Source organism: Dunckerocampus dactyliophorus, chromosome 11 (assembly GCF_027744805.1).
Source record: "Dunckerocampus dactyliophorus isolate RoL2022-P2 chromosome 11, RoL_Ddac_1.1, whole genome shotgun sequence".
Classification (NCBI taxonomy): Eukaryota; Metazoa; Chordata; class Actinopteri; order Syngnathiformes; family Syngnathidae; genus Dunckerocampus; species Dunckerocampus dactyliophorus.
Genome location: NC_072829.1, coordinates 30017616 through 30032649, shown reverse-complemented (window position 1 = coordinate 30032649; position 15034 = coordinate 30017616). Strand labels below are relative to the sequence as shown.

The following is a 15034-nucleotide window of genomic DNA, read 5'->3' as shown; positions in this document are numbered from 1 at the left end:
ATGTCTTTTCTATCTGATTCTATCATCTATTTGGTCAGGTTTTGTTTTTTTTTGTTTTTTTTACTGCAAAATACGGTAAAAGTTAAATAAAAGGTTATATCATACACCAAAAGTATATTATGGATATGCAGCAGATTCCCATGAATATCAGCGCTTCTGTCATGTGGTGGATTTCTGCAGCATGAAGAATGCTCCCGTCGTATAGACGATCGTTGCAGTCGGTCCTTAAAAACAGCAGAACACATCCTAGAGAGGGTTTTTGACTTTCTGCAGTTTGTCTTTAATAGCAGTCAAGTTCTCCAGTTGTGAAGAGGATCTTTGACTTTTTTTAGTTAGTAGGTCCTTAAAAACTGCAGTGCCCCTGGTTAGAGGATCTTTGCAGCAGCAGAGCACTCCCGTCATATAGATAACCGTTGTAATTGGTCGTTAAAAACAGCTGGGCTCGTCTAAAAACAGGATGACTAGTGTTTTTTGTTCAGTTTCTTCTTAAAAACAGCAGTGCTCCTGTATAGAGAAGATATTTGCAGTAGGGCCTTAAAAACAGCATAGGGGCGTGTCTAAAATTAGAGTATGACTAGTGTTTTTTGTTCAGTAGGTTCTTAAAAACAGCAGTGCTCCTGCATAGTTTTTTTTGCAGCAGAGTACTCCCGTCATTTAGACAATCGTTGCAATCGGTCTTTAAAAACAGCAGACCGCATCTAAGAGTATGGCTAGTGTTTTTTGTTCAGTAGGTTCTTTAAAACTGCAGTGCCTCTGCATAGAGAGGATCTTTGCAGCAGCACAGCACTCCCGTCTTGTTGCAATCGTTTTTTAAAAACAGCAAAGCGCTTCTAAAATTGGAATATGACTAGTGTTTTTTTTTCAGTAGGTTCTTAAAAACTGCGGTGCCTCTGTATAGAGGATCTTTGCAGCAGCCTTACAGACGATTGTTGCAATCGTTTTTTTTTAAAGCAGCAGAGCGCGTCTAAAAATTTTGAGTGAGACTAGTGTATTTTGTTCAGTATTTTTGCAACCTTAATCATCCGCAGAGTGCTCATTTACATTGACGATCTTTGACTCGCGTCTTAGCCGTACCTCCTTAAAACAAACAGCGCTCCTGCCTCAGAGGTTTTTGCAAAAGGGCCTTTAAAACAGCAGCACTGTAATGTAAATGATCTTGGCACCACTGAACACATATTGCTTGTGTTTTCATTCATGACTATATTAGACATTCAGTGAAGCAAAAATACGAAGGTATGGTAAACCTTTGCATTGACATTACATACTAAATAATGACAGCAGGGTCCTTAGGATTCTTGAAACAATTGCGTAGAATAGCCATGATGTCAAATGTATATAAAATATGCACGGTATGATGAGGGCGTGGTTTCCACAGAGCGAACAATGAGCTAATGTTTATATCGCCAACACACTTATCATTTTAGTGTCGAGTAGAGAAATACACCAGACATTATTAGTTGTGTCCGTGTTGTTATTTTTCGAAAAGAGTGCTTTGTGTTTCCTTTTTTGACGGAATGTAGGTCGCCGTGACGTTTCTCTCTGAAGTGGCCATCTTGACTCCGGCTTGCCCTCACCGTGGCATGCTTGTCATTTGCAAAACGCCGTAAAGAAATGTCGAGTCACCGTCATTATCCTTTCGTTTTCCACCGCTACAAGAAAATATCCCAGGATGCCTCTCGGCTCGTCTATGGCAGCCCCCTCTGCTTATACTTGTGTGCATGTGTTGTCTTTTCCTCTCCCCGCAGCGCGACGCCGTAAAAATGTCTGCCATGGCCATTTTTTGGTGTTCCTTGTTTCCTTATATGGCAATGAGCGTCGCGAGGCCCGACCCCTCCTCGCGCGGCGAGCGAAGCGCGTGCACTGACCAACGTTCACTTCCTTATTTGGAAGTGAGTTCAACAAAACCCGCAGCAGGGAGAGAGGGAAAGGGGGTGGATGATGGCGAAATTAACGCCTCCCTTCGACTAGAATATCCCTGTTTTTTCGCAATAATGCAGCTACTCGACATGGCTAAACGCACCTTTGTAAGCAGTGGCGTCGACGTGCTTTAACAGTTAAAAGAGAAGCGCATTGGAAATGATACGTAATAGCAGCCATGTTGGTCCGGGCATGAAAGGCAGACAATGACAGTAGAGAAAGCAAATCAATATTTCAACGCTTACATATCTCATAATGCATCAAATTATTAGTTTCTTGTGCATTCATTTAAAAAGCCAATATCGTTTTTTATTTGTCAAGCAACAGAGAATATAAATTAGTTAGAGCAAGTCAAATAAAAATAATTTCCGTTTAACCGCTATGTTTACAACTACACGGTCACGATTACACTTTATAGGCTTGTATAATGTAACAAAGTAAACATTAGGGTTTTCCATAAAAAAAAAACCAACATGGCCGGCGTGCTCACAGGAACGCGCTCCCACGGGTGCACGTTGCTCGTACACTGCACAGTAGGCGCGCGCACATCACACGCGCGTTCGCGTGACGTAGCCATAGAGCGAGCGAGAGAGAGCAAAGTATTCATCAGTGTGCCCATTCAATTTCTGTACAGACGCTGACCAACTCACAGCTACAACAATGGTATGTCCTTTTTTGCACTGCATTCAACGGTCTTTTTAGTGGAAAAAACGTCGGTTAACATCTTTTTGGGAGATTTCTGTTTGAATGTGTCCCCATTTTTTTTAAACATAATAGCCGTTTGGTGCCCATAGATAGAGCAGCTTGTGTTAGCCAATCGTCCATATCCACTTCTTCCAAAACAACCTGTTTTCGAAATTGCGTTATTAATTCATTATATTTTCCCTCACAATCAGCGTTTCACCCCATTTTAAAAAATTCGACGTCCAATTCGAACACGGCCTGATGACTGGCGCCATTTCGCTCGTTTCCGTGATTCGCCCACATAAAAGCCGGCAGCTTTTATGTGCGTCTTTGTTAAAAATGAGTAAAAAGGGGCACTGTTGTCACGACTCCGCTTCCTTAGCAGCCGCCTGCATCATGTTTCCGTTATTTTCCCTTGCGGCTCGGCGTTGTTAGCACTTAATAACAGTGTAGGCTGGCAGGTGCAGCGTCCGCCTCGGGGCTACATAGCTAACGTTATTGTTAGCCTACCCTAGCCGGCTAGCTAGCCGAGACAGAAAATGACAGCCATTATGGCTGCGTTAGCTGTGATTTTTTTAAACTCTTGTTTGTCTCTGTTTGACGCGATTTCACACGCGAACCTCCGATTTCACATTTTTACGCAAAATGCTTCTATTGGGACAAATAAAGCAGATTTATGATCAGGGGTGATTTGCACCACGAAATGCTTGTAATGACACTTTTTTGCCTTATATAGGAAGCTAGCGGACACATGTGCAGCCTTCACGGCCCCACCCTGAATTTGGTGCATTTGCTGTCCACAATGGTGCCCTATGATAACAAAGACATCTTTTCGGTGTAGTCATTCAGTCTCCCTCTGTCATGAACGGTTTTGCCACGTATTTTGGGTCACGTCTAACATGAACCGAGTTATTAACGTTATGTAACCTCCCCCTCCTCCTCCCCGGTTTAGCGAGAATTGCATCCGCTAGCGGAGAAATGCTAACGGGGCCGCCGTGTCCGGATCCTCGTTGCATGACTTCTGCCTGCTGCGCATCGTCTTCTTTTGTTGCGCATCTCATTTGTGGCCCTGCCTTTTGCACGTCACGCCATCAGACTAGTACATGGCAAGAGGAAACAGTAATTACGCTGCACTGTATGTATCATAAAGCTGCACCGGGATGTTTTTTTATGCAGCACATAACATCATTTAAATCATTCTGGGGCTTCCACTGGCCCAAATGTTAATGAAGGTGTCTTTTTAAATCCACTCTTAGTATTCCCTCCATGTCTTTGCAGTGATGCCTTGCCTTTAATGATTCGTACCAACGCGTGTCAGGGAATTCAAGTGTGAGGCCTGTAAAAACTGCGTTTGTCACTTGAACCTTGCCTCCTTCCAAGGGGGTAGGAGATTAGATAAGATTAGAATTGAAATCACTGGCATGGCCGTTGGATTGCAGCTGCTAGAAAACAAAAACAGCCTTGTCTGGGATGATTGCTTTATTCATAGATAGTCAAACACATTTACAAGTTAACGCCGTCGCTTGATTATCAACTGGCTTCCTGCGCTTTGTTTATTGGGGTTAGCATGTAATAAAAGGGCACTTCATTCCCCAAGCATACAGCAAAAAAGCAATGTCCCTAATAATAACAACCCTCTAAGACTGCTCCTCCATTATGGACAACTATTTTTTACAACAAAAGAGGGCAAATACGGCCTCAGACAAAATGGATAAAACATGGAACTGTATCTCTGTGCAACATTTTTAGTAAATCAGTATGTGGAGTAAAATTGCGGAACAGCTTGAGTATGGAACTCGAATTATATATTTAGTATTTGTGTATTAACCAGGGGTTTGTGGGAAAATAAGCATTTCAAAATTCACCTGCACTGTTTTGTGACACGGTTAAATAAGTTTGTTTGTCCAGTCATATTTTTCATCGTAGTTTTCTTAATGTGACAATCTCGTCTTGTTCTCGTGGACCCAAACGTGTGCAGCGTCTCGCCTTGTGAGTTGGGTGTCTCATGACACCCCTCGTATTAATTAACTGCACGGTGGTTTTCGTTATTCATTCGTTCCAAAAGGTCAGACAAAACCAGAACACTGAGGCAATTTTTCCCACCGGAAATCACGTAGATCCACATCTTCTTGTTCCAGACACCCAGACGCATGGACAAAAAAACATTTTATAGAGAATAATCTAGTTTAACATGCAGACTACAATGTGAAACAGTTCTAACTGATGAAGCCATGGAACTTATTGCTGTTGCGGGCCTTGTCGTACATCCTGGTGATATCGAATTCAGTAGCCTTTCTCACCTTCTGTATCAAATTGCTGGCTCTGGCAACTTGCTTTGGCCCCATGGCGGGTTATTTAGCGGCCAGGGTGCTTTGTTTGAGCGCACTCCATTTTGCGGAACAGTATACAGCGCAGGGCAAACCAGCGAGCTTTTTACGTGCCGTTATTGTACGGAAACCGAGGCGACAATTTTGTCTGAAAAACTACATTATTACACATTCTTGATTGTTTTTTCTCTTACTAGAAACGGAATAAATAATAATGTGAGCATGTGAAACACAGGAAGTGAAAGCTTACTTCTTCCTGTTGCTTTTCAGACATGCTGAATGGTGCAAAGGTGATTTTGTTCAAGTATTTTATGGGTTGGAGACGTGGTTACCTGCTGGTTAATAATTACACAAACCAGTACTGTACTGTTAATTCCCACTTGTGTCACACCCAAAGCGTCACGGCAGCACCTTGCTAGTGCTACCACACAGCCCCAAGTCCTTTTCTTGTCCTTCCTGCCTCGTTTCCTTTGTCTTTGTCCATTTTCTTTACCCTCCCCCATTGACGTTTCTCTTCCACGGTGCTTCCCCCCCCCCCCCCCCCCCCCCCCCCCCCCCCCCACACACACACACACACACAAGATTGCATTTCCCTGTGATGAATTGGCTTAAAGAAAGTCAGCAGACAGCCTTAGCGAGTGGGTGAGTTGATGGAGCAGATGTGACCCGCCAGTGACATGACAGAAACGCCATTGTGGCGCGCGTGAACCCTGCGTAGCCCTGCACAGTCACCATCAGCAAGCATGACAGGCGCACCAGGAATGCCTCCTTGCTGCTAGAGCAATTAGGATATGGGTTTTCATGACATCTACATATGCATACGGTGTGCATGCTAGCGTGGCTCCATCACCTCGCTCCGCTTTGCACAAAGTATTTATTTCGTCTGCAGAGCTGCTGCTGCCACTGCAGACTTTTGTCACAGTCCTGCTGTAGAAACACAAAATTGAATCAAAGGGGACTTCATTTGAACTCTCGGTCATGACCGCCTTTTTTAAATGTTATAATTTTTTTGGGTCCGCCTCACCACACAGCATTACTTAAGGTCACCATCCAGCGTGGCCAACAGCTTGTCACGACCACACCTTACTGATTTATCACTGATCTCCTGAACTGTGTGATAGTCACATGCCAGCCCCTGAGGGGCTTCTTCAGCCTCAGCAGGACGGCAGAACGCATGGGGGGCGGGGTCTCCCTGGGAACACTGATGCAGTTGTTTGCATGGCAGCCAGAAACGGAATAATGTTATATAATAATGCAGGTATTTGTGATTATTGATTCATTAGCTATGACAAGCAGAGAGGAACCTTTGAAGTTGAACACAATCTGTGACGCTGGTTGGCTTCCAAGATGCTCTCATTTCAACAGTAGAGCCCAGATGTGAATTTATCTGGGCTGATCCATATTCCAACATTAGGAAATTAAAAATGTCAATAACTGATGTATTAGCTGATTACATTTGACATTTTTTAATTGAAAAAAGTTTAATTTTTACGTTTTTCAATGAAGAAAAGATGCTTTCTTCTTGATGTCCTAAATGTATTTCCATACACTTGATACAATCATGTCAATTGAAGGGAAAACGTTTTACTTCGTGGTTTGAACATCACACCCTCAAGTCTATTGGAGGTTTTTTTTTCACACACAAAAAAAGGATTCGTGGTTGACTGCGGTCTGTTAATAAGTAAAAAAAGAGAAAACATCAGAATAACAACAGCAAAAATGGAACAATGAGCAGTAATTATTCTGTCACCTGGTGAGAAAAAGCCGTAATCTTATGAGAATAACCTTGTGAGGAAAAAATTTAAAGAAAGTTGATAAGAGTGCAGAACATCAGAACAACAACAGCAAAAATGGGACAATCAGCAGTAATTTTCCTCATAATAAAAAACTAATCTAGCGAGAAAAAGTTGAAATTTTACTAGAATAATGTAATATTGTAGGGCAAAATAATGTCATTTTAATGTTTTTTTTCTAAAGAAATATGAGAATTAAACTAAACAATGAATAAAGTTGTCATTTTAGGGGAAAAGTTACAGGGTTACGAGAATAAAGTCAAAGTATTAAGAAGAAAAAGTCGTATTCTGACGAGAAAAAAGCCACAATTTTACAAGAATAATATATAATGCCTTTTTAATAGCATATCATTGAAATATTAAAGAAAAAATACATTATTTTATAAAGAAATATGAGAAACAAACGACTTTTAGGATTTTAGGAAAATTAGGTTAGTCATGAGAATAAAGTAAAAATATTATGGAAATGAAGTCACAAATTAAGAGAAGAACATTTGTAAGACAAAAGTTGAAATAGTTGGACAATTCAAGAAAAATAATGTCTTGACTAGGGCCGATTAAGTAAAAAAGATGCATATTTAAGCAAGTTTTATGGGGTTTTCTTTGCCTAAATTAAACATTTTCAAGCATAAAAATGGGAATTAAGGCATTAAGACATGGATTCAATGTAGTATTCTACACTGGCCACTAGGTGTCACTAGTAGCATAAGCACCAGACTAGGTTGCCATTGTTTGTTGCAGGTTTGAGTGATCTCAGACCAGGCACATGAATAACATAATATTAATAATAACATTCATAATCATAACCATAATAATAACATGGGCTGCTGTTGTGGATGTAATCCAGCTAAAACTCAACTGTGACTCTCCAACGTCACTTCTTGTCCAGAACGCACATGAGCACGAGTCTTATTTATTTCTTAAATGTCTTATTTTCTCTAATGATGTCTACTATATTGGGTAAAGGTGACTATAAGGGTGTTATTTCAAGTCCAGACGGCTCTAATAATGGTTAAAAAAAAAAAATGTATTTAGAAGGTAGTAAAATGTCTACTATATCGGGCAATAGGAGTGTAAAAGTGACTATAGGGGTGTTATTTCATGTCTAGAGCGCTCTAATTATGTTCCAAAAATGGATGTAGAAGGTTGTAAACAGGTTTTCTATGCTCTTAACTACGAAGATTTACAAACAAGGGCTCCTACTTGGTGGGTCTGGAACCAATTAGCTGCCATAAACAAGGGATTACTGTATTTTATTAGCTGAAAATGTGTGGAGCAAGCAGCAGATGAACAATGTGAACATAAAATAAATAGAAAAATAAGATGTGCAAAAGAGCAGTGAACCTGTGGGAAATAAGATGATCATGCAAAGTCCTTATAGTCTATAAGTACAACTTCTTATTGCCGGCCGAGTCATCCTTTTCCTAGAAAGGAATGACTCCAACTTCTAAGAAAAACACCACATTGCCTGTATTTTATTAGTGACAAATAAATGTTCATTTTTGCACCATTATCGATTATTTTCTAATGGCCATAATCAATTTAGCCAATTAATCGGTCAAAAGAACAGCAAATAATATCAATTGAATTTGTTGCCATCATGATTTAGTTAGTTGGTTTAGTTTATAAATGGAATATTTTCATAGTTAAACTCGAGAAACCTTGTTTACTACCTTCAAATTACGCCTTTTAACATTATTAGAGCCCTCTAGACATAAAATAACACCCCTATAGTCACCTGTACACTCATATTACCCAACATAATAGACGTGATAAGAGAAAATAAGACAGAAGACTTGTTTATGACCTTCTAAATACGCACTTTTAACATTATTAGGGCCCTCTAGACATGAAATAACACTCCTATAGTCACATGTACACTCCTGTTACCCAATATAGTAGACATAATCAGAGAAAATAAGACCTATAAGACATAGAAAACCAGTTTCCTCCCTTCTAAATATGCCTTCTGACATTATTAGAGCCGTCTAGACATAAAACAATACCCCATAGTCATTACATTCCTATTTCCCAATATAGTAGACATAAGAGAAAATAAGACATGTTAGGCATAGTAAAGCCGTTTACCACCTTCTAAATACAGTTTTGAACATTAGTAGAGCCCTCTAGACATGACCTAACACCCCTATAGTCACCTTTACACTCGTATGACCCAATATAGTAGGCATAATAAGAGAAAATAAGACATAACATCACTCACACATGTTAGCATTGGAAGGGTTAGTAGCACAGAGTTAAAATATTAACGTAAAAATACATTTATTCAAGTCATAAGTGAGTAAATTGTGAGTAAATGAGTGAGTGAGTAAATTTCCCCGCTGTGGGATAAATAAAGTACATACAATAATGTTATGAGAAACAAACAAAAACAAACTGAAGTAATTTTTGTAAAATTGCGTTGGGTAAAAACCGGGTTACCCGGAGAAAACCCCCACACACACGGGGAGAACATGCAAACTCCACACAGAAATGCCCAAGGGAGAATCCAACCCAGGTCTTCCCATCTCCAGGCTGCTCCTGTGTTGGCCAACGTGCTAACCACTAGACCACCGTGCAGCCCCTAAAGAAAACATGTTTTTTTTTTTTTATGATAATATAATGAGAAACAAAACAAAACAAGGTCATTTTTGGAAACTTGGGTTGGTGAAAAGTTGTAATATTATGGGAATAAAGTCAAAATACCATGAGGAGACAATTCAGAAAGTAGTTGGGGGAAAAACAGCAGTCATTTTACAAGAATAAAGTCAAAATATTGAGGGAAAATGTTGTATTATCAAGAGGAATAAAAAAGTAGCAATTTCTTGAGTAGACATGCCATTTATAATTAAAATAAACTATGTATTATATTTTATTATTACATTATAGTGTGTACCACGGGGGCACTGAGGTTCATCACCATTGTGTTCTCTATTCCAAAGTTAACTGGACATCTTTATGTGCCCGACGCCTCAGTCATTGGTATGTGTTTATTTACAGAAGCATTCTGGGTTTTACTCCTTGCTATTTGTCTTGTCTTTTAACAAGGAAACATGGACGCCACTCTCTCCGATGGATACTCTATGGATACTCTGCAATTTGTCGTCCCCAGAGTACGATCTGAACTGGGCAAGAAAGCATTTAGGTTTTCAGCACCAAATGCTTGGAATAATTTACAATCTGCACTTCGATTTCAAGCCCTTGTTACACTGAATGAGTTTAAAGCTCTGGTGAAATCATTGCAGTCTACCTTGTCTGTGTCCCAGTGTTTTATGTGAGCAAGTTTTTTCATGTTTTTAATGTGACTACGCTGCTGCCCTCTTGGCCAAGTCTCCCTTGTAAAGGAGATCTTTGATCTCAATGGGACTAACCTGGTCAAATAAATGCTAAATAAATCAAATAAATTATTATGAGGAAAAATAATGTCATTTTAGCAGCATAGAGTTGAAATCTAAATGAAAAAAAATGTTTTAAGCCATAATGTCATTGAGAAGAAAATTCACAAAGATTATTTATGAAGAAAGTTGAAATATGTGGAAAATGTACAAAATACAAAAAAAAATACAAAAAAACTCACATGAAAAAAGGTCAAAATGAGCGCACAAACGAATGAAGGGCTCCCGTCTCTCGGCAGGCCTCTGGTGTGAAGGTGACGGATGAAGTCATTGCCGTGTTCAACGACATGAAGGTGCGCAAGGCTCAGGCCAACGAGGAGGAGAAGAGGATGAGGAAGAAGGCCATTCTTTTCTGCCTGAGCCAAGACCGCAGGAACATCGTGCTGGACGACGGAAAAGAGATCCTGCTGGGGGAACTGGGAACCACCGTGAAGGACCCCTACCAGCACTTTGTCAAGATGCTGCCCGCAGACGACTGCCGCTACGCCCTCTATGACGCCACCTACGAGACCAAAGAGACCAAGAAGGAGGAGCTGGTCTTCATCTTCTGGTGAGGGGGCGCTTTAGTAACGTTGTTCCATGCTTTCCAGGATTCAGGTGTAACATCATCAATCAGGACACATCGTATGTTGACAATAAAATATCAGGAACAATCATACTTTTATTTCTATTTGTCCTACTCTACTTTTTTAGTCACATTTTACTCAAATTTGTATATGTGGCAGACTTTGGTAATTCTATATATTTCTTACATATATAATGTCATTTTAGAAATGTACTGTATATTTTTTAATATATATTATAATATTCTTTCATATTAGAATGACAAACAATAATGTAATTTTAGTCATATTTTTTAAAATATATATCATAATTTATTATGAGGAAAAATAGTCATTTTAGTAGAATAGAGATGAAATATTAAGACTTTATTTTTTGTTTCAAGAAAGTTCAGAAACAGAACAAAATGTAGGAATTTTTGGAAGAAAATGTTGAACAAAATTCACAAAGATTATTTATGAAGAAAGTTGAAATATTTGGAACATTAAAAAAAACAGCAAAAAAGGGGAAAAAAAGAGAAAAGAGGAATAAAAGGCTCCGTGGGTGGGCGGGCCAAACTGGACCGTGGGAAATGCATATCAATTGTGGAAATTTGGGCCATTACTTTATTTACAAAGATGTACTGTCGTTGTCTGTGGTTACAAATGCCAGAGACTTCGAACGACGGTCTTTGAACACACCATGGCTGTGTGCCGCACTGGTGACGGCATGTAGTTTGTGTGACTGTTAAGGCATGAGGATTATGGTTTGAATTGTTATTTTTCCCTTTCCAGGGCTCCAGATGGCGCCCCCCTGAAGAGCAAGATGATCTATGCCAGCTCTAAAGATGCTATCAAGAGAAAATTTGAAGGTGGGTATTTGAAGCTGAGCATTTTCTCTCTTTAAGTGATCCATTTTATATTTATTGGCATTATCCTTTTCCTGACATCAAATTGATGGCCATTTTCACACCTGATGATGCTGTTACACTGCCCCCTAGTGGGGGGACAGCAAATGGACAATGCTGTTTTTTTTCCATGATACTGTATGCTTGTTATTGGACAGCAACGATCTGCATTGCTCAATGAGGCTTTCTTTCTGCTTCTCAAGACCGATATGGTACCAGGAACCATTTTTATTTTAAATTTAGATGTGAGTGTGGTTTGTGCACACCTGGAGGTAAGAACAAATTAGGACTTGTTGGTTTGTCCTAATGAAATATCACGACATTACTACTACATCACCGCTATCAGGAGAACCAGAGTGTAGCGCGTAGCCCAGTGGGGTGCACTGTAGTCAGGCACACGCTCCGAGCAGCTTGTGTGCCGCCACAGAGGTCTCTGCAAAGTGTTTGCACTTTTCAAACGCCGCGACGCTGCCGTTTCAGCAGTTTTATGTGCTCAATGTTGTTTTTTCCCCCTCATCGCGGAGCATGAAGCACATGTAATGCCTTGAAGTGAATGTTTGCTTACAAGCGAGCTCATAGGAAGTTACAACAGGCTGGAGAAAAAAGTAGCGCTTGATTTGCTCACCTGAACAGTGCAGGTAATCTCACCTCCTTGGAGCTTTTTTTTTTTTTTTTTTTTTTTTTGATTATTGGTTATCTGTATTTCATGTTATCGGGTTTATCGGGATGACGTCATAATTCCCTCATATCGGCTCGATAATGATCATGCACCCCCCACGCCCCCACCCCCCCAGCTTTAATATTTGAACTGTTTTTCAGGTATCAAGCACGAGTGGCAGGTGAACGGTTTGGATGACCTGAAAGACCGGCACACTCTGGCAGAAAAGCTCGGTGGCAATTCAGTAGTCAGCCTGGAGGGATGCCCTATATAAATATTGCCCCCCGCCTCAGCCCGTTTTCCCTTCCGGCTTCATTGGGGGCCTTTCAGACACATCTGTTGGGTTTAGCTGTTCATTCCAGTGTGGTCAGGAGAAGGGCAACAAACAAACAAAAATCAGAACCAGCACCAATTGTGGGACTCTTTTGGGGAGGGGTACTGTGGGGAGGGAGTGGGAGGGGCTACAGTGACAGCTGAATAAGTGATAATAATTCCAAAAAATACAGACTGTCATTCCAAGTTAAGAAAATCTGAACAAACACACACACACGTGCAAATGTCCAAATAAAAGGATAAAAATGAAGGAAGGATGATGACGTTACAAAACACGGGTTTTTTGTTTTGTTTTGTTTTGTTTTTGCCATTTTCCATTTGAACCCTCGCAAAGAAGGAGACGGGCATCAACAAACTTGACTTTTCCAAACATTCTAGTGAAGTTTTGTAACTGTAATTGAAAGCAGTTGTAGTTGAACTAATTCACTCTTCGTTGCACAAGACGTATCAAACATTCTCTTGGGAAAACGTGGTTTAATATATATATTATATATTGTTTTTTTCAACATGCAAAAATTCCAAAACTTGACTTGTTCTTTTTTTATTTCCTGTTCAGACGAGAATGGCATTTGATGTTATCACACACATTCCTCTTTACCTTTGCAAACCAGGATCTCATTGAAATAAAACAACAAACAACATTGTCGGCGTTCTGAAGGTCTTCATGGAGAGTGACGTGTAAATGAAGGACAAGTGGTCAGAGTTCAGACTGAATATTGAATGGTGGATGTTTTGTATCGTCTCCTATCTAATAAAAAGCACTAAACTACTGACTTGTTTTGCTCTTTTTTTGTACATGCAAAAATGTTCACAATATACAAAAACATATTGTGAAATATTAGGCAAAAATAGATCAAACTTGTTACCTTATATGTTTTGATATGAGTAATAACTTTAATAGAAAATACTTTGTTTTATCTACTAGCAAAAAAATGTATCCGCAATGCTACGTGACCACAGGAGGGCGCCAAAGCATCGCTCTTCAACTCCAACAGAGGCCAATGCTGTCATACGTCTCACGTTAGCATTTTTCCAAGCTTTGAAATAACCACTTTTTTCCCAAACGTCTAGTTACAGTTGAGGTCAGACGTTTACATCCAGTTAACACAAAAATGTTCAACTCTAATTTTACCTTTTAATTTCAAAGAATTGAATCCAACTGCTCATGGTAATAATTGGGCACAGTGTCACCTTCAATTTATCAATGATCTTTCATAGATGAAAAGCAAAGGATAAGTTTGTTAGCCCATTTAATGGAAAATGTCAAAATCATGATGGGTCAAAGGTTTACATACACTGAATAACTTGGTTCAATTCCAGTAGTAGATGGTAAGATAACGTTATGTAATCATTGGTAATGGTCCACTGCCACCAAGTGACAACCTCATTGATGACTTAGTACATAATGATATTTACATAACCATGCCATAGCCCTCCTGAATGTATAAAAGGCCACTCCCCAGTGCTAGGTGGCCACTAGGACAATTCTGCAGCATGGGGAAGTCAAAGGAACTTAGCCAAGACCTCAGAAGGCGTATAGTGGAGTTGCACAAGGAAGGATTGTCACTTGGAGCAATTTCCAGGCAATTAGATGTGCCACGACCAACCACTCAAACCGTTGTTGCAAAGTACAAGAAGCTTGGGACAACAGCTACCCTGCCAAGGAGTGGAAGGAAGAAGAAATTGATGCCAAGAGAGGAGCGAAACATCGTCAGAAAGGTGCAGAAGAGTCCCACAACCACCAAGAGGGAGCTCTGTCATGATTTGAAGGCAGTTGGCAAAGATGTCTCCGTCTCCACTGTTAAACGAGTTCTACATAAGAATGGTCTCCATGGGTTCCAAGCCAGAAAAAGCCGTTACTCACAGAAGGCATCGCAAAGCCCGTCTGAAGTTTGCAAGAGAACATGTGAACAAGGAGACTACATTCTGGAAGCGAGTTCTTTGGTCCGACGAGACCAAAATGGAACTGTTTGGCCATAACACAAACAGGTGAAGCCTTCAATCCGAAGAACACGAAACCGACTGTGAAACATGGTGGCGGCAACATCCTGTTGTGGGGCTGCTTTGCTTCGTCTGGCACTGGTACACTCCAGAAGATAGAAGGCATCACGAAAAGGAGCATTACATTGAGATTCTACAGAACAACGTCAAAACGTCAGCCCAGAAATTGAATCTGAAACGGAACTGGATCTTTCAACAGGATAATGATCCTAAACACACAGCCAAAATTGTGACCAAATGGTTCGAAGACAAGAAAATCAAGGTCCTGGACTGGCCTTCACAAAGCCCTGACCTTAATCCAAGAGAAAATCTCTGGTCTGAGCTAAAAAAACGTGTCCGTAGACGCAAACCATCGAATTTGACTCAGCTGTACACTTTCTGCCAAGAGGAATGGCCAAAGATTCCAGAAAGCTACTGCAGGAAGCTTATAGACGGTTATCCCAAGCGACTGATGGCAGTTATCAAGGCAAAAGGTGGTGCAA

General features: G+C 40.3%; 1 protein-coding gene across 1 annotated transcript; it reads left to right on the top strand.

The window, feature by feature from the left end:
* Positions 1-2450: 2450 nt before the first annotated feature.
* Positions 2451-13321, top strand: cfl1 (cofilin 1). The gene is made up of 4 exons (XM_054791326.1): positions 2451-2580; positions 10353-10663; positions 11448-11524; positions 12380-13321. The coding sequence occupies exons 1-4, from the start codon at positions 2578-2580 to the stop codon at positions 12490-12492; spliced, it is 504 nt and encodes a 167-aa protein (XP_054647301.1). The 5' UTR covers positions 2451-2577; the 3' UTR covers positions 12493-13321.
* The last annotated feature ends 1713 nt before the right edge of the window (positions 13322-15034 follow it).

Excerpts from the sequence above, each read along its gene's own strand:
- cfl1 (XM_054791326.1), top strand. Across the intron at positions 10,664-11,447 it reads GAGCTGGTCTTCATCTTCTG|GGCTCCAGATGGCGCCCCCC; the intron begins GTGAGGGGGCGC and ends TTCCCTTTCCAG. Across the intron at positions 11,525-12,379 it reads TATCAAGAGAAAATTTGAAG|GTATCAAGCACGAGTGGCAG; the intron begins GTGGGTATTTGA and ends ACTGTTTTTCAG.